This window comes from Sciurus vulgaris (genome assembly GCF_902686455.1).
Source record: "Sciurus vulgaris genome assembly, chromosome: 2".
NCBI classification, from domain to species: Eukaryota; Metazoa; Chordata; class Mammalia; order Rodentia; family Sciuridae; genus Sciurus; species Sciurus vulgaris.
The window spans coordinates 13,441,991-13,469,064 of NC_136462.1; the positions used below are offsets into that span (position 1 = coordinate 13,441,991).

A 27,074-nucleotide genomic window follows, 5' to 3' on the forward strand; every position below is an offset into this window, starting at 1 on the left:
GGGGTGCCAGTGTGCTCTCTACCCTCCTCCTGCCTTGTACCCACTCCCCAAGTCAGCTGGTCCTGCTCCCCTTTCACAGCAGAGCCAAATCCAGGCTCCTGCTCCACCTGCCCAGGCCCTGCCCGCTCCTGGCCACCCTCAGTGTGCACCTGGACAGTGACAGTAGCCTTGGAGCCAGCAGCTCTGCTCTCATTGGGCACGAGGGCCACAGCGATGTGGTGTGTGTGAGACCACGTCGCTCCCAGCTTTGACCCTGCGGCAGATGCCTCTCTGGCGGAAGCCGAGTCCTCGGGAGGCGTCCAGGTCCTGTGTGACCTGCCTCCCTGGTGCCTCCTGTCCCCTGCCTGCCATATTCCTGTGTCAGCTTCCTCTACCCATTCCTCAGGTTTTCTGCTGATGGACGGCCAACCTGCTGGCCTGCAAGCTCCTTGAGGGCAGGAGAGGCTCCTGGCTTTTCTGCGAGGCTGCCATAGGGGGCCTTGCCCAGGCTGCCCAGAGCCTCCTGCCCGAGCGACCCTTCCCCCAGGGCCCCTGGGCAAGTGTAAACATGGTGACAACCTGACTTCCACCTCCCACGCTGGCAAGGCCCCAGTCTGTGGCCTGGAGAATGTATCAGTTCCCAGGAGTCGGCCAGCAAAGCCAGCCTCCCAGGAGGTCTCCAGCTTGGGCTTCGTTATCAAGACACCCTCACAATGCATCGACTGTGCCACAGAGTCCCCTGTGCCCCTTCTGGTGCCCAGTTCTGACCCTTCCATTACTGGAGGGGGTGGAGAGGGCCGCGGCACCTGGGGGAGGTGACGCTTGGATGGCTTGGAAAGTGACCATGACCAGCTAGTTTACCAGCAGCCTGATGTTCTGACAATAGCTTTGTCCCAGCAGTGTGATCTGACCGAATGTTTCCAGTATTGACGCAGAGGTGGGGTTGACTGGGAAGACACATGTATTTCTCACTGCGAGTCACAGTCAACAGAAGGTCTGATAGCTCCTGGACTAGAGGCTGGTGGGGCTGGGAGGCGGGGGGTGTTGAGAGCAGTGAGCTGTCTCGGGCTGGTGCCCTAGAAGCAGAGCCCAAGAGAGGGATCTGGGCACACAAGATGTGCTGTGGGACAGAAGGAAGCGGGGCAGAGAGGACGAGGTCTCAGCCCTAGCCTGAGCCCACAGGGTGCCTGGGGGCCTCGACAGCACTGCACGGTGGTCCTGCCCAAGGGAAGGGCCCAGTGCTCCCCCCGTGGCGGATAATGGCTGTTGGCTGCTGATGGCAGGAGGGGACAGGCCGTATGACCCCTATGCGGCTGTGGGCCGGTGCTCTGGAAAAGGTGGTGGGTGGATGCCACTAGGAGCCACTCCGAGCAGTGGCTGCAGACAGGTGCCCGCACCCAGGAAAGGGGTGGACCCGAGTGTGCCCCCTACACAGGCCTCTGTCCTGAGGGCCCTGGAGTCTCCGTGCCACACCATCCTTCCCCTCTCCCGCCAGCTCCCAGCCCCGCCCGAGCACTGACCGAGCTGCTCCTCGGAGTGCAGGCTGGGGTCCACCAGGGCCTTGAGCTCGGTGCTCTGCAGCAGGTAGCTCTTGAGCTGCGTCATCATGGTGCGGATCTCCTGCAGCATCTCGGTGCTGGAGGTCTGGCGCGCCATCATCTCCAGGCTGTACACCTTGTAGTCCTGCACCAGGCTGCCGAAGTACGAGCCCTTGTCCTGCGCCAGCTCCACCACCTTCTTGTACAGCTTGCGGTCGCTGGACAGGAAGGCGTGGAAGACGCTGGTGAAGCTGGCGAAGCTCAGCCGGTGCCGGGCCTTGTCCAGGATCATGGAGGGCTTCTTCTTCACGCTGGGGCTGCCGAACTCCAGCTCCTCCTCGGCGCTGCTGGTGGAGTAGGAGTCCTGGTCGGCGGCCGAAGCAGGCGTCCCGGGGTTCTCCGAGAGGGAGGCCAGGGAGCCCTTGAACTCTGAAGGACTCTGGGGACAGGCGCTGGTCTGGACATGGAGGTGCTGTGTCCCAGCCGGCGGGGCCAGACCCTGGCCTTCTCTGGGGGCACTGGGCGTGGGTTTTTCCGGGGCCGCCTCCTGCGAGGGATGCTCCGCACTCTCCAGGGGACTTGGGAGGCCTGAGGCCAGCTGCCTGGAGATGCGTTTCTTCCTGGGGGGCGGGACCGGGGGTTGTCGGGCCTTCCTGGGAGGTTCTGGCTTGCTGCCCGGCTCACTGGCTTTGGCTTCTGCCTCTTGGCCTTGCTCTGTGGTCCTCGGAGGCCTGTCTCCAGGGCTGTCTGATGTCCCCTGGGGAGGTGGGCTGAGTGGGGCTGCCCTGGAGAGGCCTGGCGGGTCACCCTCTGCCACCAGCCCTGCACTCTGGCCTTCCAGGGATGCCCGCTCAGAGATGCGCCGTCTGGGAGGGGCAGCCGGGAGGCTCTTCTTCAGGGGCAGCGGAGGGGCCTGGGCCGGCTGCAAGGGGCTGGGGGCTGTCCTCGGCTTCGCCTCTTCCTCCCTGAGGGGGCCCAGGCTGGCCGCAGGCCGTGGGAGCCTCTCGCAGGCAGCCATAGGCGGCTGGCTGGGATGGTCCGGGGGGCCTGGGGGCTGAGGTGCAGGGTGGGGGGCTGGTGCTGCGGGAGAACCGGGCACGGGACAGGCAGGGCCTGGGAGTGCAGGTGGCCGGGCTGGGCCCGTGGGGGGTGGGGGCGGCGGGCGGCACGGGGCCCACTTGGAGGTGGGCGAGGCGGCGTCAGGGGTGCCAGGCAGAGGGCGCGAGGGGCAGCTGCCCGGCGGCAGGTCGGTGGGCAGGGTGCTGCCGCAGTCCTCGATGAACATGGGGTTCACCAGCCACAGTCGGTCGCTCCCCGAGGACAGCTCGATTTCGCAGGAACAGTTCTCGTAGCGGGCCGGAGACCTGAGGCTGGGGGCTGCGGGGGCCCCGGGGGCCGGCTCTCTGGGGGGCTCGGCGGGGCTCCTGCGTCCTCGCCTGGGGTTCAGCGAGGAGTCCCAGAAGCCTGTGGGAAGCAGAGAGGGGGAGGCCGTCAGGGCTCTGGGCGGGTGGCATTTGCGGGCGCGGGGGGCAGGGCTCAGAGGCCATCAAAGCTGCCGCTTCGCGGGGACTGGCTTCTTCCTCTCCTGGACTCAAGCTTCTCCCACCACTTCCTGCCTCAGAGGGGAAGCCCCACGCTACCCTCCCCAGCGGGGCTGGGTGGGGCTGGGGGGAGGTGACAGGCCCAGCTTCAGTTCCGTCCCCTAACAGCCCACACAGAGGGCAGCATGACCCAGGTGGGGGTGACAATGGCCACGTTCACAGCGTGTGGTGCAGACGATGGGCAGAGGGCCTGGAGTCCCTGCGGGTGCCCAGCTGGGAGCTCTGGGGCAGGTCGCTGGCTCTCTGGGGCCTCCACCTAGTCACCTCTAAAGTGGATCTCAGCAGGAGCCACGTCCTGGGAGCACAGGAGGTCCTGGGAGAGGACCTGGCCTGTTTCGGCCACTGTGGTTGATAGACTTGGGAAGAGTGAACCCAGGGATCTTGCCCACGGAATCAGGCTCAGCTCATGGGGGAGGGCCTGAGGCTGCAAACCCGCCCGACTTGGGGATCTTGAAGTTAACCCAGAAGCTGGGACGAGGCCTGGCAGGGAGCAGTTCGGCCGGCTGGCAGAGGCTTCTGTGCTGAGCCCAGCACCACTGGACTGGCGAGGCCCCGTGGGTTCCTCCAGCACCTGCCGCCATCTAGGCAGGCCTGGCTGGGGAGTTCTTGACCTCTGGGTGCCACACCCTGACAAGTGTCCAGGAACGCTCAGAACTCTCCCCAGAAGGGCTCGGGGACACATCTTGAGAACTATTTCAGGTAGTGGACAAGTCATTCTGATCTCACTCAAGCTGTTCCTCCTGGAGGGCTTGGGTGGAGCTCTGGTCCTGTTCACCCTGCAAACTGTAGGAGCAGACAAGGGGTCAGGGGGTCGGCCAGGCAGAGCAGAATTCCTCGTGAATGCTGGGCTGGACTTGCACGGGCATCTTGCTTCTGGGAGGGATTCATTAGGAAGAAAGCCAGGCGTGGAAGTTCTGGTGTGCTACTGCAGAACCGCAGGGTGACAGATAATGATGATGGAAGTATATTCCAAAAAGCTAGCAAGGAATTTGAGTTTTCACCATAAAGAAATGATCCACGAGGAAACAGGTATGTTTCATCTGATTTAAACCTTACACAGTAGATAGCTGTGTAGCTGAAGCATTGCGTGGTACCCCACTGATAGGTACAATTTTTACGCTTTTATGTGTCAGTTAAATAAGTTTAATGTTAAAAAAGGAAAAGAAAGAAAGAAAGAAAACCACGCATCACAACCCCACGGGGAATGAAGAGGCAGATGCGCCCAGAGCTGGTGCTGCGCCGGAGGGGGCGGCTGGCTTTCCCTGGATCCCCCTCCCTGCTCATAGGCCTTGTTCCCATTTTACAGATGAAGATGAGAAACTCAGACCAGAGCTCTTGCCTGAGGTCAGAGGGTTGGTGAGTGAGGGAACTGGGATGGGAATGGGGTCGGCCAGCTCCGCGGCTCCTGTTCAGCCGCCCTGTCACATAGCCTTTCTTCATAGGAACTTGCAACACTTCCCCTTCCCCGATGCTCTCCCAGTGCTGGTGAGTGGCAAGTGCTTGCACCCCAGAGCTGGGGATGTGGTAAGAGCACAACAGGCTCTTGACACGACTGCAAGGACACATCGCAGGACGGCGGGTGGGGGAGGGGGCACCCTGTGTGCCTGCTTTAAGATATGGGCATGTCAGGGACATGGGCACTGACCATCTTGCTGGTCAGGGTCAAGGTGAGCAGCGTGCTCTCCAGGACCAGAAGTCAGCTGCCTCCGCCCAGGCGTGGGCACCACTTACTGGATGGGAGAGGAGTCCTCCACTCAGCCCTGCCCCGGGCAGAGACCCTGTGTCTGTCCACCAGCCAAGAAGGCCAGCAGTCACCACAATAACAAGATGACAGACTTCCATGTGTCTCTCCAACATGCAATGCTCTGCACATCATGGCCATAGGATATGTGCGTCCACAGCAGGCTGTCCCGTGACCGGGGCCAGCTACCCTCCATGACTACCGGGTTCTTGCTCTGCTTTCCTGGGCAGCTGCTGACCCCTGCTCAGTGGACTCACTCTCCGGGTGCCTTGTGTTGAGCACATGGATGCTCTGGCCCCGTGGGGTGAGTACTTCTGCACAAGCCCAATAGAGGGGTCTCCTTGGAAGTTTCCCCCAGGGCCAAGCAGCAGGTGGCCAGCCTGACTCAAAGGTAACTGGGGCAGCAGCCCAAGGTCCCCCAAGACCCTTCCTTTGGTGAAGGTGGATGTGGGCTAGACAATGCCCAGAACTGCGGGCCAGGACCTGGACCCTCCCATCGTTGCTTACCGAGATCCCTCAAGCCCTGCGAGTGGGTTGTGGTTCTGGCCCCTGTACCTCTCTTCTGGAATTAAGTGCTGGGTCTTCACCCCACTCCATCTACTAGAGTGTCATGGACAGGCCACATATGGACCCACAGGTCTTGGCCAATTCTGTTCCTATGCTGCTTGGAATTCCGTTGCTGCTCTCTCCACCTGACGAGCCCTTGCTCATCCTTCACTGCTCAGGTCACAAGGCACCTATTTGGTGGAGGCTTCCGGATGCATTCAAGCCTCACCCTGGCTCCTGTGTCTCCCAGCTCTGGCGTGTGCTCTGCAGTGACCAATGAAGCTGCGGTTCTACTCTTGCCTGGTGCCCCCCAGACTCTGAGAAGGCAGCACCGACACCTGGCCCACCTGCCCACCTCCAGTGCCCAAGGCAGGGCTCAGCACAGAGCAGAGCAAGGGCCCAGCCTCGGCCCAAGCACGCAAGGGGTCTAGCTCAGCCAGAGTGGAGGCAGGGTCCAGAGGGAGGGGATGCAGGCAGGGTCGGCTCTGATGGCAAGGTGGGGACGGCCTGAGGTATAGGGGATGAGGAGGTGAGATGGTGGGGGAGGGAGGCCAAAAGAAGGGCCCGGAGTGTACAGAACACGCTTCCCAGGGTTCACCTGGATTCCAGCAGGGCTTCAGGGGAGGGGCTGGGGCCCAAGGGGCTGCTCTCCTGCCCCAGGCAGGCCTGGTGGTTGCAAACGGCAGGGCATAGGCCTCCAAGCCATTGTCACTCCAGGAGAGGCAGGAAGCTGGGAGCGGCACTGTAAGATCTGGACCCTGCTAGGGAAGCGCAGCAGGGGTTTATGCTCAAAAAGAAAAAAAAAAAAAAAAAAAAAGAAGTAGTAACTTTCTCTGCAACCTGCAAAATGCCAAGGCCAGAGAAGAGGAACATCATGTCATGCAGTCCTAGTGGTTGGCAGCACTGTGTGTGCCAGTACCCTGGCACTGCGCCAAGCTTTGGCTCAGCTGCCCAAGTTCCAGAAAGGGCCCATCCCCTGCTGCCTCTGTTCAGCCCTCCAGCTGAGGCCACCATTTTGCTGGCCTGAGGCCTCCTGAGCCTTGGCAGGGGACAGCTCTTGTGAGGTATCCATACTTCTCAGAGGGGCTGGCTGTGCCAGAAACTAAGGCTTCACCCCCAGGGACCCCTGAGCAAGCAGCAGGACAGAAGGAGATGAATAAATGCAGCAGTGCACCCCAGACGCCATCGAAACAGCCCCAAAGTCCAGTGAGTTCAGGGAATGCATATTTTGGGGGCCTCCCAAAGATGGGTGGTAGGATAGTCATTAAAGTTTCCAAAGAATCTTTAACGACTAGGAAAATTCTCATTGTATTATGCAAAGGAAAAAGCAGGTTAAAAGCCAGCTTGGAGAGCTGTAGAACAGAATGCTTCTCCTGAGCATATTTTTAAGTATTAAGCATATATATTGCAAATATGTTTGAGAACCACTGCCTCTAACCCTTATTCCCTGAGTTCCTTTTGCACTTAGAATCACTGTGTAGAGTTCAGTGCTGAGTTACTCCCTGTGTGAGTTCTGTGGCCCCAGCTAACCTGGAGCTCTTGAAGTCCAAGGTTACACCTTATATAGCCTGCACTGTCGAACGCTGGCTTTTCCAAGTCCAAACTTGGACTTCCTCATGTCCACTCATGAACGAACATTCTGAGCCATCCCATGAAGCTGAGCCTGCCAGCAAATAGCTCTATTTCAGTCACATCATCCCTGTCGAAACAGCAGAGCTCTCTCTACCCATCTAAATAAATGAGTCAAATGCCAAAGAGAGAAAATCACCGATACTAAGGACAAGAAAGACATTTGCCTAAAAACCTATAATCTCAAGATCACTAGGTGAGCTGAAAGTCCAGCAGATCTCTACCCTGAACTGAACACTCCCTGACACAGGCTGCTAGGAAAAGAGTGAACCTGAAAGTCACAAGTACGTTCCAACAAAACAAAATCAAAAGGCAAGACGCGAACCCGTACTTTCTGCAACAGTTGAAAGGTCTCGTTGTCAGATTTACCTGGGGTTGTCTGTTAAAAGCAAGCACAGCATGCTCGACTTTTGTCATGGGACAGTGATGGAGTAAGAAGGCAGCGTGGACAGGATCTGATGCAGAGGGCTGGGCTCACCTCTCTCCCTCCCGGTGCCACATCCAGGCCCTTCTGCACAGGCCACCATGTTGATTTCTGCTGGGGCAAAGCCAGGGAGGGCAGTGCTGAGGAGTGGAGGGCGAGCAGGCCTGGCGGGGACGGATGGCAGGGGTCAGACACAGCTTGAGGTCCTGCTCAGAAAGCCCTGGGTGAGTCCAGCTCCTGCCTCGTCCGGGCGTGGAGACCTTCTGTGGATATCATGTCTCTCCTTAAGGGCTTTACTGAAGGGTCATTCACAAAAGTCGTTGATTAAAAAGAACTCCCTCCCCAGTGGCTTTCAGACCACAATTCATCTTAGAGCATTTTAACCACCCCCCAAGGAGCCCCCCACTCGCCAGCACTCAGTCCCCCTCCTCTGGCAGCCACAGAGCTGCTCCTGTCCCTGTGGGTTTGCCCGTCCCGAACACTTCACAGAGCAGAGCCAGACACAGGCCGCCGCGTCCTGCTTCCTTCATTCGGCACAATGGCGTCAAGGTTCACCCAAGCCGTAGCCAGGTTCTCCCTTCTTTTCCCAGATGAAGCAGCCCTGTAGACTCTTGGAGTGTCCATTGCCTCACGGGCAAAATGGGTTTTCGTGTGAACGAATGAAATAACGTATGTGTGCGCCTCTGTCAGCGAATAGGCCTCCCACTGTCTTTTTGATTTTCCCTGAAGTGCTGACTGTACCAGGGGAACTGTCCCCTTCTTCCCTTCACATCAAGTGGCTGGCCACTGGTCATCTGAGTTCTCCCTGGAGAATCTGCATGAAGAGCACTGGCCAGATGGGGCTGGGGTCGGGGCCTGGCCAGTCAGAGGAGCCAAGGAGCAGACTGAGCAGACCAGTGGGCCATATGCAGAGAGCAAGGGCTGTGGCTGTTGTCCCCAAGCCCAGATGACTCTCCATTTTCATTTCTTGGTGATTCCATGGGATCCCTCTCTCTTTTTATCCATGCTAGTGGGTTTTGGTTCTCTGCTGTGAGAGTTCCTTGTCTAGAATAATGTATGACATGCTTGGCACAACCCCCCAGGGTGCCTGGCCCTTAGCAGATGCATGCTCTGCATATTTGTCAACCCTGCCACCCGTGAGGGCTGGTGAGGCTCGAGCCTGCGTGGGCCAGAGCCAGGGCCAGCCCTGACACCAGGACGCTCTGGCTTCCCTTCCACTCAGGGCACAGACTGGAAAATCAGCCTTTCCTTGGCTCTGAATCTGGGCCAGCTTTCAGCATGTGGGGATACTATGTCCTTCAGCACTTGGGGACACCAGGTCAGAACAGAGCCCTTCAGGTCCTAAGCTGCAACACGTAACTCGGGTTTCACGTAACTCCTGTCCTCCAGGAAGCAAGTGCCCAGGGCACCTGGGCTGCCCTTGGCCTCCGCTGGGCCCCCGCCCCCCACTCCCACATGCTGCCAGGAGACACTCATCCGCACCAGCGGGAACGTGGTCCTCCCAAGAGGAGCAGCTTGCTTCAAATCCAGCGTGTTCCGAAGGCCTGGGGCAACCAGGCTCTTGCAGGTAGAGAGGAACTGCAGGGAGTCCCAGGCGCGCAGGCCCCAGGACGCCCGCCTGAACCCACAGTGGGGTCACGGGGCAGCAAGTGAACCCTGAACGAGGCCATGCCGCTCCAACGTGGCCACTGAGGAGGTGGTGAGGGGCACCGTGACAGGGGCACAGAGCTCCCAGGGCCACCCAGCTCTGCTCTTTCCTTCCCGGGCCACCAGGGGCAAGGGTCTCAGCTAGGCTCAAAGCTGCCCTTCTATCTTTAAAATACGCAAGGATGACACAGAGCCAGTGCGCGGCAGTGGTCAGAAAGCATCGACGATGCCGCTCGAGGCCTCGGTAGGTCCTTTGGACTGTGCGAATTGCAAAACTGTCATCTGTCCCACGTCCAAGCTCCTGGGAGGGCAAAAGTTCAACAACAGACACCTGTGGGGGCGGGGGCAGGCGTGGACTTCAGGGCCGATTTCCAGTGTCAACTGATAAACCGGGTGACTCTGCCTGGCGAGCCCGGAGAGTGGCCGGCAGTACGAGAGGGAGGGAGGTGCCGGGTTCAGGCCCCTCCTCCACCACGGGTGTGACACTGGATGTGCCTGTGACCTCTGGAGCCGGAGTCTTCTCTGCCATAAAAACGGGAATGATGACTTCGGTCTTTATCAGGCTGCTTGGAACTGGGATGAGTCAAGGCAGCTAGAGAGACAGGGACACAGTTGACGCTGACTGGACATCAGTCCAATGACAGGGCAGGTCCGGTGTGAGGGAGGAGGGGCCAGACCTGGGGTCAGACCAGACAGCCCTGCGTTCCCAGGCCAGGCTGCTGTCCACCACTCAAAGAAGCCTCTGGACGGCAGTACAAGAGATGCCAGATGCTGCGGTCAGAGGCCAGGGCCCGGTGATGGCTGGGCCAACTATGTGGCCACCACTCAGAAAGGCCTTGGTGTTGGCTCAACTCTCCTGGGGCTGTGGCCTGATGTGGCCAGCCTCTCAGGCTGTGCGCTGGGCTTTCCTGGCCAACTGTCATGGAAACTGGAGACTCTCTGCTATGGGGGCTGGGTGGTCCGGATGGGGGGTGGTCCCACGAGTGGGGACTCCAGGTCCAGTGTGGTCTCACCGAGGGGCCTTGAGGGACATCCTCAGGCCCATGTCCTCCTGTCCCACCTGCTCCCTGGTCCCGTGGGGAGGACTTACCCAGGCCCAGGTTGGAGATGGTCTCGAGGTCCGTGAAGCTGCTGGCCTCAAGGATGGCCTGGGGCAGCCGCAGTGGGAAGGGCAGTAAATCTCTGTGGAGACAGGAGGGCGCAGGTCACCTCTGGGGAGAGGGCCCCCAGCTTTCTCAGCCACACCTGCTGTCCACGTAGGAGGAGCCCTGCGTCCCACGGCTGCTGGGTTCTCCATACAGAATGGAAACCTCCCTGAGCCGAGGGACAGGCTGAGGCCGAGGGGACGTCCAGTCAGAGCCAGGTCCCAGCCAGCACCAGGACCTGGAGGTGTGGGAGAGCCCCGGGGGGGCAGCTTCTCTCTGCTTTTCTGGATCTAGACTCCTCTGAAGGGGCCACTCAGGGGAAAGGGACGACCCACCCACTGGGGTCACGCTGTGGGCACAGCCAGAGGCCTCGCCCAGCGCTCGGCTCTCCCACGGCCGTAGTCCGAAAGGGGAATCCACCAGAGATCTCCAGAAGTGAACCAGACAGATGGGGAGACCGAGGCCTGGAGAGGGAAAAGGATGTGGAGGTCGCAAGGTGGACCCCACACTGCTGCCTTCAGCCCAGGGCTGTCCCCCAGGGTCAGGGCGGGGGCTGTGGCACTGCCGGGGCCAGGCGGGGTGGTCCCACCTCTGCACCTGCCTCTGTGGCCCTGGGCCCGACGGGCCTCTCTCCAGAGCATCTCCTGCTCCTCCTGATGTCCCGCCGCTGCCCTGGCCTCTGAGGCCGTTTCCTCCCCAGGAAGATGGGAACTGAGGAAGGAACAGGACCTGGACACCGGCAGCCGCTGGTATGGTCAGCCCCTGCTCCCCATCCTTGCTCAAGCCCTGCCCGCCCTCACTGAAATCCCTTCCTCCCTTGTCCACCGAGAGTCTCCTGGTGGCTCCTGGCAGGGTGGGGCAGCTGCTCAGGTCCCCCCACGGCAAGGTGTCCGTCCTGGGTCCCATCCAAACTCAGGAACTGAACGGGAGAGAGGCCACAGAGACGGGGAGGGGTGGCAGGTCCCCAGTCACCCCTGCGCCTGCCCGGCGGGCATGGCCCCGCCCCAGAAGCCCTTGCGTGGGGAGTCCATGCTGTGGATGGGCGGCCCTCCCTCGAGGTCATGGTGCGTCCCGCGGGACAGGCCGCCAGCCGATCCTTGCAGCTCCTTCACTGTCACCTGGCGTGCCCCTCCCAGGAGCCCGAGGCCACTGGGGCCCCGGTCTGAGGCCCATTCTGGATCCCGCAGGCCCGGTGGCGTCACTATCGCCCGCAGTGTGTCTACCAGGCGGTCAGCAGAGGTCACCCGGCTCGTCGGCTGCCCGGTGGCAGCGGTGCCTTGAGCCTCGCGCCCGGGGCCTCCCGCTGGGTCCCCGCCCGCTTCTCCAGCTGGCTCCCCGCGTGCGGGGACCCCGGCCGCCTCCCAGGATACCAGCGCCTGGGGCCGCAGCGAGGCGTCTGGCTGCTTCCCACTTCTGAGCTCGGGAGTGGCCAGCGGTCCCGCCACCCACATCTCAGATTCCACATGTCCTTCGAGGCCACACAGGGCCTCTTCCTCCCCCCGCGACTGGCCCTCGAGGGTTTGATCCCTCTGCTTCCGCCAGACCACCCAACCCGGCACCGCCCTGGGCACCCGGTCCCACCCTAGGAGGAGCACAGGCAGATGCAGCGTCTGCTGGGCGTCCACTGAGGGCAGGCGCCTGGCAGCCCCATACTCAATGGCACTGTTATACCATGCCACAGTGACCCGACAGGAAGGCACTGGCACCTGTGGCAGCTGAGGATGCAGAGGCTCAGAGAGGTTGAGAGACTTGCCCCAAACCACCCAGCCAGGGCACAGCCTTCAAGTCACATCTTTTTACACATCTTTATCACATCTTTTTTTTGGAGAAAAGGACCTATCATTTATGGCGCTTTCGTGTGTTATCCCACCTCATCTTTATGCAATCCCGTGAGGCAGGGACTGCTGTATATGTATATATATGTTCATTTCTGGCAGTACTGGGGATGGAACCCAAGGATGCTCTATCACTGAGCTACAGCCCCAGCCTTTTTTATTTTTTAAAATTTGAGACAGGATATTAAGTTGCTGAGGTTGGCCTCTAACTTGCAATCCTCCTGCCTCGGCCCCCAAGTGCTGGGATTACAGGTGTGTGAATCTCGCCTGGCTCAATTCTCATTTTTTAAAATGTTAGGTTTTGGTTTTGTCCTGCAGTGCAAGGGACAGAACCAGAGCCCTGCTCCTGCCAAGCAAATACTCCATCCCCGAGCTACACCCCTGACCTAGATTTTTTTTTTTTTTTAAATTAGGAAGGAAACGTATTCATTGTAACAGTTAAAAGTTAAATAATACCAAAGTGTTTCCAGTAAAATGAGCAGGACATCCTCTCATCAGTCTCAATATCAACACTTGGTGCAACCTGTGCCCTCCTCTGCCCTTCTCTGTGCATTTACACATGCGCACGTGTGTAAATTCTAAATAAAAAATGGCATTGTTATACATATTTCTCTGAAGCTCTCTTTTACAATGACAAAGCTATAGCAAGAAAATATTTCACAAGTCCATATAGGTATACTGACCTTTCATTTTTGTGCTGTAGAGTATTCCAATATGGTGATTGGTATTTTCCTCTTTTGACGGACATCTAAGCTTTTACTTTTTAAATCTCTCATTAATGCTAACACTGCACTTGCTCTGCACCCTGGTCTGTTCTAAGCACTTTACGTAGATTAGTTCTTCAAATATTCTCAACAGCTCCATGAAGTGGCTCCCTATACCCATTTCATAGCTAAGAAGACTGAGGCCCAGAAAGGCTTAGTCCTTGCCACCATCCCACAACTTGTGAGTGACAATACCTGAACTTGAATGCAGGCAGACTGGCTCCAGGATCCAGCTCACAGTCCCCAGACTCCGATGGCTTTTAGCATGAAAATGATTTCCAAATTTTTGAAGCATCATGCAATCCAGGGAAGAACAACCTCACACATGACCGTTCTGCCCAAGGTTAGTGCTTCTGTTGGTAGACCCCCGGGGGTGGGCCTGCTGGCCACACATGTGCATTTAAGGAAACACAGCATTTGCTAAACTGACTCCTTTCCTCAAGCCTGTACCAATTCACACTTCAACAGAAATGGCCCAGGCTAACAGGACAGCAGGCTCCTCCCTCCCCAATTCTGACCAGACCCCAATCTGCCACCTTGGCCCCAGGGGTGAAGGTCACATTGCCCCGCTGGGGTCTGGGTGGTACCTGAAGCTGCCTGGGGCACCCTTAGCAGGGCGTGGCAGGGAAGGGCAGCCTGACTCAGACAAGATGCCCGGTGTGTTCACCCCAAATCTAAGTCCTCTGGCCTTGGAAAGTTCCAGGAAAGTCCTGCAGACAGGATGCTGGAGGCAGCAGGTGTCCAGCTGAACACTCATTGACAATAGAAAACCCAAAGGACTAGACCCTTTGGAGGGACCCCGCTGTGCCCTAGACCCCGAAGATGGCCAGCATCGGAATTCCCCAAGGATTCCCACACCTGAGCCTGAGGGTGCGAGCATCAGGGGTGTGTGTGTGTGTGTGTAGGGGTGTGCTTGTGTGTGTGTGTGTGTGTATGTGTGTGTGGGGGGTGTGGGTATGCATGTATGTATATGTGTGTGGGGGTGTGGGTGTGCGTGTGTGTGTATATGTGTGTGGGTGTGGTGTGGTAGGTGTGTGTGTGTTTGTGTGTGTGTATGTGTGTGGGTGTGGGTATGTGTGTGTGTGTGTATGTGGGTGTGTGCATGTGTGGGGGTGTGTGTATGTGTGTGTGTGTGTGTGTGGGTGTGGTAGGTGTGTGTGTATGTGTGTATGTATGTGTGTGTGGGTGTGCATGTGTGTGTGGGTGTGCATATGTGTGTGTGTGGTAGGTGTGTGTGTATGTGTGTGTGTGCATATGTGTGTGCGTGTGTGTGTGTGTGTGGGTGGGTGTGCATGTGTGTGTGTGTGTGTGTGTGTCTGTGGGTGTGGGTGTGGGTGTGGTGCCAGGGCTCACACCAGGACCTCCGCATGCTCGGCAAGCGCTTGGCCACTGAGCTGCACCTCCGGCCACTGAGTCCACTTTTCTGAACAGCTCCCGAGGGCGTCCTGAGGACACTTCCTCGGGTGGGGGTGATGTGGGTGGGAGTCCTGGACCCTCAAGGCAAAGGCTGTCAGAAAAGGTCAGCACAAGCACACTTCCAGGGGCGAGTGTGTTTCCTCATAAACTAGCGAGTCCACTAAGAGGCACTCGTGAAAATAGAAACTGAAAGGCGGGATTTTCAGAATGAAGGCCGGACGTCCCCCACATGGTGCTGGTCGGCTTGTGCACCTCTGGGTGCCAACACCTGGCCACGGAGACCCTGGTTCCAGCTGGCGCTTCTCACATCTGACCAGGACCGTGGGTAGGGGGCACACTTGACGTCACAAAGCAACGTGTCCCCCACCCTGCACGCCCTCGCACATTCCCTCGCGCACTCCTGAGCCCTGTCCCCACTGGACGAGGCGCCTCTGACGTCCTGGTTGGGTTTACCCTCTCACTGAACCAGCCAGCCGTGCCCCCGGACGGGCTGTGCCCCTTAGAGGTTTCCAGCACCAGCCACCTGAGCTCGGTTCTCAGTGCCACCTGAGCGCGCCAGGTCCGTTGGCGCCGACGCTCCTTACCTGGGCTAAAGTCAGACTGCGGATTTCAGGGCTTGGTCCCAGGAGACCCCAGCCCCAATTGCTGATGCCGTGCTCAAATCCTGGGCCCCAGCACTTCTGAGCGACTGCTTGTCCACCAGAGGTTGGACAGCAGCTCTCTCCCAAGGCGAAGGTGGCCAGCGAGCGGCCCTCCTCTGCCCCTTCTCCTCCCGGCGAGGATGGTGGCTGCTTAGCCACACCGCTGGGCTTGTCCTAGGAGGCAGGCCCGAGGGGCTCCTCCCTTTCTGCTCCATTCTGGATAAGGGCGCCCTCATCTTGAGGCCAAAGAGCCCTCTGTCCAGGAGGATCAGGCCTGTGTCCTGGTGAGGGGCTTAGCAGAGTGGCTGGCACCCAGGGAACCCCGCATCTCCCGGTCTCCCCTCGGCCTCCTCTCTGCCCGCCCCGCTTGGTCAGCGTCTCCTGTCAGGCCCGACGGCCGCAGTGGCCCCTAGCTGCCTCCGCTCCCTCCTGGCGTCCGTCCGGCTGCTCACGGCAGCTACATCGCGAGGGTGGTCTGACCGTGGGCAGCAACGTGGCTCCCACACCTGCAGAAGGAAGTCCCTCAACCCGGGGCCTGGCACTGGCAGCCTGTCCGGCACCTTATCACCCGCATCCCTCCTGAGGCCCGGCCCCCCACAGCCAGGCCTGGCCACACCGTCTCCCCTGCCCAGAAGCCTCCTCCTGCCTTTCTTGCTGGCCTCCCATGGCCTCTCTTCCACAGCAGGGAGGGAGAAGCTGCAGGGGAGAAGCACACGCGTCCTTTCGCCATGACCCTGATGCGGCAGGTTCTGTTCACAGGAGCAGCTGGGCTCAGGAGCTGCCAGGTTCTGTTAAGACCCAGCTCAGAACGTCTCTGTGCCGCCCCAGGCCAGCCACACCCCAGCCTCAGTTTCCTCATCTATGACATTAGTGAGAACGTGCCTGATTGTTTCCTGAGCACTTACTTGGTGCCAGTTGCTCTGCTGTCCCTCCTGAGCAGAAGCCACTAGCCTCATGGAGTACTGCAGTTGTAGGGTAGAAAGATGCCTGTGAGTGCTGCCCAGCACCTAGCCAGATGTGACCCAGTGACTGGGGCTGGGAGTCCTGCTGGGATCCTCCCCGGCCCGGGATCCTTTCACCAGCTCTGCACACCTATGGGCCAGCCACTATGGGGTTGGCTCCTGAGCCCTGGCATTTCAGAGCCTCGTGATTGCCTGAGAATAGCCCCAACCTACCGGGGACTGGCAGGGAGGCTTGGGAGTAAACACCCAGCTCTGTTGTCTTAAGGTGGGACCATCCCGAGGTCTGCTCTGGAGCTGCCCAGGGGGTCAGGCGGAGGCTGGGGTTGCCCTGCTGTGAAATGGGGGGAAGAGGAACACTCGTGGGGCCCCTCGAGATCCTGGCAAGATGTAAGAGACCAGTCTAAGATGCCCTCAGTGCAGCGCTGGGTGCCTGGCGAGCGCCCCCATGTGGCAGCTGTTCACACCAGCTACTATGGTCAGCATAGGCAGGGCCGGCCCAGAGGGACAGGTCCTAGCGGGTGGGTGGGGCCAGTCGAGCACAGGCTGAGCACGGGTTTCACAGGACACAGCCTGGAGTCGCAGGCTGCTTTCGGACACCAATCCAGCCCAGCCTCCAGTCAGCCCCTGTCCGGGTCTGCAGCTTTAGCCCCTGGCTTGCAGCACTCAAATGTGTCTTTAAGTTCTCGGTGATCTGAAACCAGCTCTGAACGGATGGAGCCGGACTGAGGGTGCTGACCTGCTTAGGAACCAATGCTCCCTCCTACACAGAGGCCGTGGCCCCTCTTACTGGGTCGGGGCCACGCAGGACTCCACGCTGCCCTGACCCTGGTGACTCTGGGGGTTGGGAACCCAAGGACAAGGGTGGTAAGGGGCGCTCTTACCAACTGGTCCAAGAAAGCATCAGAGCTCACACCCCCCCGTGTGGTTATCAGGGCAAAGCCTAGGGACTGTCCCCTCCCTCTGCATCCTCTGGGCCACACCCTTGATCCCCCCTCTGTCCGACATCTACACCAAGGCTGCCTGGGCTGTCTCCGGCAACCAGACAGATGTTGCAACAGGTGGACATTGTGACACTCTACCCTTAAAATGGGGATGGACAGACCTTCCTCACGACCTCCGTGTGAGGCCAGGTCTACTCACCTACTGACACAGTAGAACGCAATCAGTCTGAAGATGTCCTCAAACACAAGCACGGAGCCTTCCAGGTACAATACTGGGGAGAGAGGAGAAAGAAAGGCCCAGGTGAGTATCCACTGAAGATAAGGGGGGACGGAGGTGGCGGCTCCTCCAGGGCTGGGAGGGCTGGTGCGCAGCTGCCATGTTCGTGGCGGGTCCGGGTGCCTCCCAGGGTGCCTGGCCGGACAGCTCCATACAGAGCAGCTGCTAACTGACCTTCGTGAGAGGTGGGATTCAAGGGTTCGGGTGTTAATACACATACACACATCATTTTTGGCAAAATAACACAGAAGTTTCTAGATTGCAAAAGCAGAACTAAGCATGTAATTGATGAGAGCCGTGCCAAGGAACGGTCTCGAGCTGGCAACTGAGGACATGGGGGGTTAGGTGAGCGGGAGGGACGCTGCCCAGTTCTGCCCCGGGAGGTGCCATGGTCCAGGAGTGTTGAAGTGGGGCCACTGGCCTTCCACCCGAGGTCCCCAGCACCTGTTACCGCCTAGCCTGACTGGACTGCACAGGTAGCCCAGGGCGAGGGCCAGCTGGGCATTTCACAGCTCTGACTGGGAAGAGGGATGGCAACGCTTGGCCTGTGATCACATTGGAACAGGACAGGGGCCAGGGTGTGGCAGAGGTGCCTGCAGCTGGGGATGGGCTGACCACATCCCTGTGGAGAACAGGGACCCTGTCAGGCCCTGCTTCCGAGCCATAGGCAGGGGGCCCAGGGAAGCTCAGTGGGCGGTTGGAGTTCTCATGGGCCACTGGTGGTGCCAGCAACGCTGGCCCTGGAACCCCTAACCCACCCCAGTGCCCCACACGCTCCACGGTGACGTGAACTTCTCTGGACATCCGTGGGGTTGAAGGAACACATGAATGTCACGTGCGAGTTCCAATTCCAAGACCCTTCCAGCTTCAGTGAAATGGAGGGAAGGACCCAGCTTGCAGGCCTGCCTCTGACCTGACACTGCGGCTCCACATGTCCCTTTACCTCTCAGGGCCTCAGCTCCTCCTCCTGCAAAGGGGAGTCCTTCCAAGGACACACACATCCAGGTGATGCCAGTCTATAGTCTGGTTCTCGAACCCCAGCATAGCACGCAGGCTGTGGGAGGTCTAGAGATGGTGATGGGTGACGCACACCAGCATATTCTGTTTGAATGGCTTCATTTCTGTATTTGCTTTCTTTCTATATACTAAACACTACTCCCAACAGATTGAGATTTTGCAGGTGGGTACTGGGGATTGAACCCAGGTGTGCTTTACCACTGAGCCACATCCCCAGGCCTTATTGTTTTTTATTTTGAGACAGAGTCTCACTAAGTTGCTTAGGGCCTCACTTAGTTGCTGAGACTGGCCTCAAATTTGCAATCTTCCTGCTTCAGCCTCCCAAGCAGCTGGGCTTACAAGTATGTACCACCAGGCCGGGCAGTTCACATGATTAAAAAAAAATTTACACGTATCTATTTATGGCAAAGAGATCATGTTTTTCCACTGGGTTAGACATAACATTTAAAAAGACAGTTTCAAGAACTGCACGGTACAGGAAGGCTTTGAAGGATGACTACAGATGACCTAAGTCTGAGAAACTCCAGCTCATGGTATTTCCACGCTTTGTGAATTCTCACTGTTGGGTACGTGGAGGTGGCCCCAGGGGACCCAGCACCACCTAGTGTCTGCATCTGGTGCCTCACCAATCCTCTCCATGGTGGCTGGGGAAAGCTGGGGTGAAAAGACGCCCTGCAGCTGCAGGAGGTGGAGAGGATGCTCCATCTGGAAGGTGGGATGAGAAGGCCCCTCCTCAGGAAGCCCTCCAGGGGCCTGGGTCACGCCCACTTTGAAAAGCCCCGCCTCATGCGCCCAGCTTGGCCCACAGTTAGCATCTCTCCCTGGCCGTGAGCCAAGGCTGACCTTCACAGAACTGATCACACCTCCAAGACAGAGCCAGCCACCCCACTTCTGGGACCCCTGGCACTTTACATAGAGCCTGCACCCCTGTCTAAACCGGCAGTGTCCGATGGCTTTCGACTTGGTTGCCCAGCCCTCTGCTCTGGCCTCAGCTCTCACGCGCAGACCAGGGCTCACTTGCTTTTGTAGCCCGGCATGGTTCTGGGCACAGAGGCCCGCTCACAGTGTTGGTGTAAGAACTGTAGGTTTGTAAGATCAGCAGCAGAGCCGCCAGGTTCTGTTCAGACCCAGCTCAGAACATCTCTGTGCCACCCCAGGCCAGCCACACCCCAGCCTCAGTTTCCTCATCTATGACATTAGTGAGAACATGCCTGATTGTTTCCTGAGCACTTACTTGGTGCCAGTTGCTCTCTGGGCCCCACTCTTTGCCATCAGACCTCTTTTTCTCCAGCCCCAGGCCCCTGCCTGGCCATGTAAACAGTGTCCACACCAAGGCCACACAGCAGCAGTTCCTGCACGCTGGGGTGGAGCCTTGTGCATCTTGGGGTCTCCCTTGGCACCCAGCAGAGCGTGCATGGGGCATAGTTTGGGAGACTGGAGGATGCTTACAGTAAGGGTGTCTGGGAGGGAGCCCCCAGACGGGCAGAGGTCCTTGGCGGAGCCACCCACCATGTGGCTCATGGCCCTTCCCTCTGGGGTCCAGAAGGAACCAACACTGTTGGTGCCTTGGTTTCAGATTTCTGGCTTCCAGAACTGCAGAAGAACACACATCCACTGTTTAAGGTCACCCAGTTTGCAGTCCTTTGTCACAGCAGTCCTGGGAATCTAATACGCCACCTCATAGGCATGACCTAACGCATCCCCAGGAGCTGCTGGGAACAGCCCGCGCTCCATCGGCAGTAATGCCTCCAGCCGTGGTTTGGAGTGGAGGACCTCGTGTGAGAGGGTTGCAGGTGGGCGCCATTGCCTCCCATCTGGCTCCAGCTTGGACACCTTGCCCTGGGCTGGACCCTCTCCTCCTTCGCCTGGGCTCCTGCTGTTTCTCTGCCCTTCTCTGCTTTTTGGCTCAGTTCTAGGTCCACCTTCTGCCCTAAGGCCTTCGTTTCTGGATCCCGCCCTCTCCCTCTGGAAAGCGCCGGGCAGGGCCTCAGTCCCCACAGCAAGTTCCGCAGTGCGTGTGTAAGTGGGGAGCCCGGGGCCGGCTCCTCAGACCGCGAGGCTGGGGACTGGCAGAGGATGGGACCGGGTCTCACTTTTCCTGTCCCCTGTGTGGAGCCCAGAGAGGGCCTGCAAAGGACAGTGGGGAGAACAGGTTCTGGTGTTGAGGTCGAGGGGGGACCAGGTCTAAAGGCACAGAAGGACATGGGGCTGCTTAGGGCTGGGGGGAGGAGATAAGGGGTGGTAACTAAAGGGCTTTAAATTATAGTGAACTATGAGTAATGTTCAGCATTTGGGCCAATTTTAAGAGTACAGTTCAGTGGCATTAGGTACACTCACACCATTATGTGACACAGGTCTCCTTCTTTGGGGTGATAAAAATGTTCTTAAACTGACTGGCGATGGTTGTGTAACTCTGTGAGTACATCAAAAGCCACCAGGTGACGTACTTCAAATAAGCAAAGTGCACCGTATTAAAGACATTAAACAAACACATCTGAAAGAAAGACGGTATCTAAAAAGAAAACACACACACACACACACACACACACACACACACAACACAAAGATCCGCCAATTTTCCTTCCTGCACTAGGTTTTCCTGGGAATTTTGTAATGAGCACCCACTCTGCCTGCAGAGATCTGGCGAAGGCTTTCCTCTAGAGCCGAATGGGTTCCAGAGCTGTTACGAGGGACGACCTGGCTTGGCTTTGCTTCGCTTTACTATATGGAATGTTATGTGAACGATACGGTGTTATGTGTGACTGTGCAAAACCCAGTGACGTAACCCTGAAAAGCTGTGACCAATGAGAGACAGTCTAGAACAACCACCCGACGCCCAGTGCCGTCCACCTTATGAAGCCACGGCCGACACAAGAACTAGAAGACCAGTCAGAGAGCAGGGGACCGGATGTCAGAGAACTGAGGACACCAGAGAGCTGAGACCCAGCCGAGATGAGCCGCGAGCCCGACAAGATGATGGAGAAGGCCGCCAGCCTCCGCCTCCCCGCGGTGAGGCCTCCACACGCCCTCCAGGTGGATGGACTCTGGGTGGCCGGCCTCAGACACGCCGCCTGGAGAGCCCGGGGTGTCGGTGTGAGGCTAGAGTCAGGCTGCGAGCAGCGTGAGCTCAGGGGTGTGAGTGTGGCGTGGTAAGCCAGCGCTGGGGAACTGCCCGGCTCTCATGCCTCACATCAGCTGCTCGTGACAAGTGTCCTCTCAGGAGCCGCTCAGCCTCACAGGACATGGTTGACAAGCCCCTGTGCCACCTGCTGCCAAGGGGACCACGTCACCCCTTGCTTTGCCACTCTGCCTTTTGGCCAAGTCTGAGAGATGCCCAGCGTCTGCCTCTGCCCTTGCCAACAGCCTGCGGCAGAGGATGCCAACCGCCCCTCCCAACCCAGGGGCCGGCAGCTCCAGCAGGTCTCCTGTGACCCTCCACCCTGCGTGTGATCCCAGGGTCTCCGAAAGCCTCAGTGGGAGTGTGCCAGGTACCACCTAACCCATTCCCGAGGGTGAGGCTGGAGCACCGGCCCCAGCCAGCTGAGGCAGGTGCCCTGGGAGGGGATTACTGCCTCCAGCCACAGGCAGGGGGACCTAGATCTGCCACCCTAGGACCAACGAGGCTGAGTCGGGATGGGGGAAGCAGCCTGGCTCCTGGAATTCACGACCTCAACATCAGAATGGCACACTCCCGAGAAACTGACAGGTGTGAGAAGTTCTCTTTTTTCTTTTTTGAAATTGTTTCGTCACTCTGCCCAGGGCAGAGACCGTGTGTGCTTTTTTCTTCTCCACGGTACCTCCAACACCCGGCATGGTCTGGCCCATTGCCAGTTCTCAAATCCTTACCTAGTTCTTTATAAATAAAATGCCTCACTCTGAATTGCTTATAGATTCTCAGGAAGTTGCAAAGCGGCGCACAGGGAAGTCCAGTGAGCCTTCCTCCTGTTCCTCCCCGTGGTGAGTAATTGTGTATAATTGAGTACAAACCCAGGAAACCGACCTTGGTACAATCCTCAGAGCTTATTCAGACGTCACCAGTGTAGCATGCATACAATTGCACATGCACGTGAGCATGCACATGTATGCTCCTCTGCAGTGTGATCACATGGGCCACCATTTTTGCCAGTATTGTCCCCACGAAGCTTCTGCCTGCCACCCCTCTGTAGCCACATCTGCCCTTCTGCCACTGCCAACCCCAGTATCCTGATCCATCTTCTTTTGCTAATAACACACCACCACAGAACGGGTACGCTATAAAGAGGCTTACTGTGGCTCACGGTTCTGGAGGTCAAGGTGAAGGGGCGGCACCTGGTGAGGCCTTCCTGCTGGCAGAGTCCCAGCTGGGGAACAGGGAGCACATGCACGTGTCTCTTTAAGAAGCCACCAGGATTCAGCCAGGGGTGCCACCCTGAGGACTTTCTCCAATCCCATCGCCTCATGCCTCTGAAGTTCCCAACCTCTTCTTCACTCCCGGTGGGGATCAAATGTCAAAGTAGGCTTCAAGGGCACGAGCCATATTCCAACCATAGCACCAGGCCACCTCTCCTCTGTCCCTGGTCTCTGGGATTGTGTCATTTTATGACCGTTAGGTAGATGGACACACAAAGAATACATCTTGAGAAGTTTTCTTTCACTAGGCATCATTTCCTGAAGTTTCGACCCAGTTGTGTTGACAGCCGGCTCCTGCTTCTTGCTGAACAACGTTCCCGCTGAAGGACATTCGGGTTGATTCCCATTTTCAGTCCCTCTAGTAAAGCTGCCATGAACACGTGTGTCTAGTTTTCCGTGTGACAGTGTGTTTCCACTTCTTCGGGATATGTGCCCAAAAGTGGGACTGCTGGGTACATGGTGAGCCATCTTTGGTCTGAGCCACCGGTCTGCTCTCTGGAGGGTCCAGACCATTCACACCCCACCAGCAGGGTGGACGTGGTCATTTCTCCCATTTCTACATCCTTTCGTGTGGTGCCTATCTTTTACTTTAGCCAGTCCTGTAGGTGTGGAGTGATAACTCGTGGTGGTTTCAGTTTGGCAGCTAATGATGGTGACCCTCTTTTGATATAGTAACTTGCCATCTGTATGTCCTCTTTGGTAAAATGTCTGATTTTTGTGTGTGTGTGTGTACAAGGACATATATTCTCATTGATTTTTTTGGAGTTTTTTAAAAAATATTTTTTAGTTGTCAATGGATTTTTTATTTTATTTATTTATACATGGTGCTGAGGGTTGAACCCAGGGCTCACACATGCCAGGCAAGTACTCTACCACTGAGCCACAACCCCAGACCGTTTTTTTGGATTTTTAAAATTTGTCCATTTTAGTTACACATGACAGTAGGATACATTTTGACATACGTGGGGTGTGACTTCCCATTCTTGTGGTTGAACATGATGTGGAGTTTCACTGGTCATACATTCACATATGAACATAGGAAAGTTAAGTCTGATTCATTCTACTGTCCTATTTTTTGCTCACTTTTGAATTGGATTGTTTTTTGTTTTTAATGTTGAGGGTTTTTTCTTTTTTTTGGTCACTATTAAATACAATTCACATACCATACAACTTACCAACTTACAGTGCACAATTTAATGGTTTTTTAGTATAATTCACAGAATTGTGAACCATCACCACAGTCAATTTTAGGATATTTTCATCATCCCCAAAAGAAACCCTGGGCTGGGTGTGGTGGCACACACCTGTAATCCCAGCAGCTCAGGAGGCCAAGACAGGATAGCGTGTTCAAAGCCAGTCTTAGCAATGGTGAGGCGTTAAGCAACTCAGTGAGACCCTGTCTCTAAATAAAATACGAAATAGGGCTGGGGCTGGGGCTCAGTGGATGAGTGCCCCTGAGTTCAATCCCTGCACCAAAAAAAAAAAAAAAAAAAAAGAAAGAAAGAAAGAAAGAAAAGAAAAGAAATCCTGGACCCTTAGTGGTCACCTCCTATTCTCCCCTCCTCTTAGCTTCTGGCAACCACTAATGGACTTCGTCTTTACGCATTTATCCGGTTGGGCATCTCATGTAAATGGAATCATACAATATGGTCCTTTAAGAAGCCTCATAGTTACAAGGGTGGCAGGGGCTTTGCTAACGGCTTAGCCCAGGGAACCAAACTGAAATTGCTTCCTTCGGGTGGAGATTCAAATCCACCTACTCCTTCTCTCTGGAAAGCTGAAGACCTGGTTGTGTGGAGGGAGAGGTGTTTACTGGTCTTATCTAAGAGAAGCTTGCCTGTCACAGCCTCACCGTGCCCACCTATGGGATGAGCAGGGAATGGATGACAACTGCCCTGGGAGGAAACTGTCACCAGAGGGACTCGGGGAAGGCGGGTGCTACTCCTGCAGGATAGGCAGTGTCTGAGAGGGCTTGTGGGCTGCAGAAGAAGACCCCATCACGCCGGGGTAGGGGGACTTGGGTGGGCCCAGGAAGTGCCTTACCCAAAGTCCTCATGTGACACACTGCACCAGCCTCCCCTGAATCCTCCTGCCTCACAGTCCTGACGGATGTGGACCCACTTTCCTAGAAGGGGCCCTGATCTCTGAGCTGGGTCCTGACAGGAAAGACCAGGGGTGCAAACCCCGAGGATAGGAAGGCTGTGGCCGGGAACCCGTGGGCGGGAAGGAGGAAGTGCACGCTCTTCCAGGGGCTGCTCCCACCCCCGGCCGTCATACAGGCCCCTTACAGGCCACTGCAAGGAGCGGGCTGCTTCCTCATTTTGAAGGTCATGGTTGCCTTTTGGTGGGGCCACTGTGCCCAGTAACACTGCAGTTGCCCTGGGAACCGTTTGCAGCTAAGGTGGAGAAAACACTGTTTGCCGCTGTTACTGGGTCTATCCAAAGGTCCAGTTTAACTGAAGCAGATGGAGACTGCTTCCCCAGGAGCGGAAGGGGAGGGCAGCAACTTCCCTGGACTCCTGGGGATCACCCGGCCTGTGAGTTGGGAGGACAGCCCTCTTTCTGCCTGAGGGAAGGTGTCACCAGGCCAGAGCTGCTGGTGTTGCTGTACCAGCGGAAGGCAGAAGCTGCCAGGGCCATGAGCAGACCAAACACTCCCAGGCTGCCCAGCACGGCCACTCTGTCTTCCCGATGAGAACTGGAGCATGGCGAGGCCCCAATCTGGACAGCACTGGCCAGCAGTGGCCTCCTGACTCTACCAACCACATACCATGAGGCTAAAGCCTTCCTGTCCTTAGGCTACCTAGCCCAGTCTGTCATTGTGCAAAGGCCAGCGTGGTCCCCAACAGAGGCTCAGTGGGGGGAGGACAGCAGTCACACAGGACACCTGGGGTGGCGGGGCCAAGTGAGGGCTCAGGCAGCTGGAGAGGATGCTGGCTCAGGAATGTGTTGGCGGACTGGGAGAACCCAGCAGCCCCGGCCAGGGGTCTAAGTGGGGCCACTTCCAAATGCCCCACGTCACCGAGGAACAGGGAAGCACTGAAAGTCTGAAAGGAAGGGCCCTTAGAGACAGCTCTGGCCCCACCCCCACCACTGCCTGGAGCGGGAGCTGAGGTCCAGGGAAGCCATATCCCCGTCTAGTGAGGGGCGGGCTGGCTGCTTTCTGGATTCTACTTCCAGACTCTGATTCCACAGTCTGCTGCCATTTGACCTCTTCTCCCAACTTGCCAGCACCCGGGAGTGTGGATCTGAGCCTTCTGGGTAGCAGTGGAGGGTTACGGTGTTCCAGGTTTTGATGGTGATGACGATGATGATGGTGGTGGCGAGGAGTCCATCTGCCATTTATTAGGCTCCTGCTGTGTGCCAACCTCTGTATTTCTTATCATTGTGGCAAATCCATTATCTACATTTTAAAGGTGATGAAACTAAGGCTCAGAGAGGTTGTCGCTGGCCCAACGTTGTGCCCAAGTTGTGACCAGGTGCCACCAGCCAGCACAGTAGGTGTCTTTTGTTCAGGGGAGGTGTGGGGCAGAGGGAGGGTGTCCAGGGTCCCTGCTGGAATGCAGTCCACTGTCCTGGCCTCACTGTCAGTGAGACACCTGTCCTGTGGGCCACAATCTCCTCCTGTCACCAGGTAGGCTCCAACCACCCCTGGGGAGGACTTCCCGGGCAGTGCTGCTGGCCCTGCCCCTGGCCCTGGCTGGGAACAACTCGCACCCCAGAGCACAATGCGCCACAGCATGATGAGCTCACAGGCCTGGCTCTGGCCCAGAACTTACTTCTTTTCACCGTCCTGAGTCCCGGGCACTTTTGTGCCAATCCCACGATTCACAGGGTTTGTGTTTACTGAAAGCACAGTCTGAGCCCCTGTGGACAGCCGCACTGGGATGACCCCTTGCCATACCGTCCAAGCCCAAATACAAGATCCCTCTCCCTGGAAGCCGCACAGGGCAGGCAGGGTTTCACCGGGGCTCTGTTTATAAGTCCAGATGCAAAACAGAAGAGGCGCATTGGACAGATTCGCAAATTGCCAAGTGTTAGAGAAGACTAAACCGAGAGGAGAGTCGGGGGGGTCTTTGGGAGGAGCAACTGGGAGGGCGGAGGGGAGACGCTGAGCAGAAGCAGCCATCCCAGGAGAGCGGCAGACCCGGGAGAGAAGCCCCCTGCTCCTGCCCATGCCACGGGGATGCGGAGAGGTCTTTGGCCTGTTAAGAAAGAACGCTTTGCTCCCTCTGGGAGAGAGATGGGGGAGGGCAGGGAGGTGGCCCTGGGCACCACCCTGATAGGAGGAATAGAACCGAGTACCACAGAAGGGCCCATCAAGAACGCCCATAAAACACCAGCTTCAACTTCAGGACCTAACAAAGTCCATCCCAGGACTGGGGAACTCAAATCCAAGGTCTAGAAGAACTGACCATCAGGCAGAAGAACCGAGACCCAGAGAGGTTCTGCGTTGTGCTGAGGGTCACAGAGCCAGGAAGTTAGAGAGCCAGGATGTAGCCAAGTCCAGTTCTCCAGGGTGTGCCCCTGGCTGGCAAGTGTCGAGACCCACCATCCACCGGGAATAGAATGTGAGGCACAT

At 57.5% G+C, this 27,074-nt stretch overlaps 1 protein-coding gene across 3 annotated transcripts in view; it reads right to left on the reverse strand.

Moving 5' to 3' along the window:
- Window positions 1-27,074, reverse strand: part of RIN3 (Ras and Rab interactor 3) — a 108,535-nt gene that overhangs the window by 24,793 nt on the left and 56,668 nt on the right. For all 3 annotated transcript variants that reach the window (XM_079127622.1, XM_079127624.1, XM_079127623.1), the window contains 3 exons: window positions 17,009-17,081; window positions 10,196-10,287; window positions 1,500-2,981 (listed from right to left, as the gene is read on the reverse strand). In XM_079127622.1, the coding sequence (XP_078983748.1) occupies window positions 1,500-2,981; window positions 10,196-10,287; window positions 17,009-17,081 (1,647 nt within the window). The remainder of the gene's footprint in view (window positions 1-1,499; window positions 2,982-10,195; window positions 10,288-17,008; window positions 17,082-27,074) is intronic.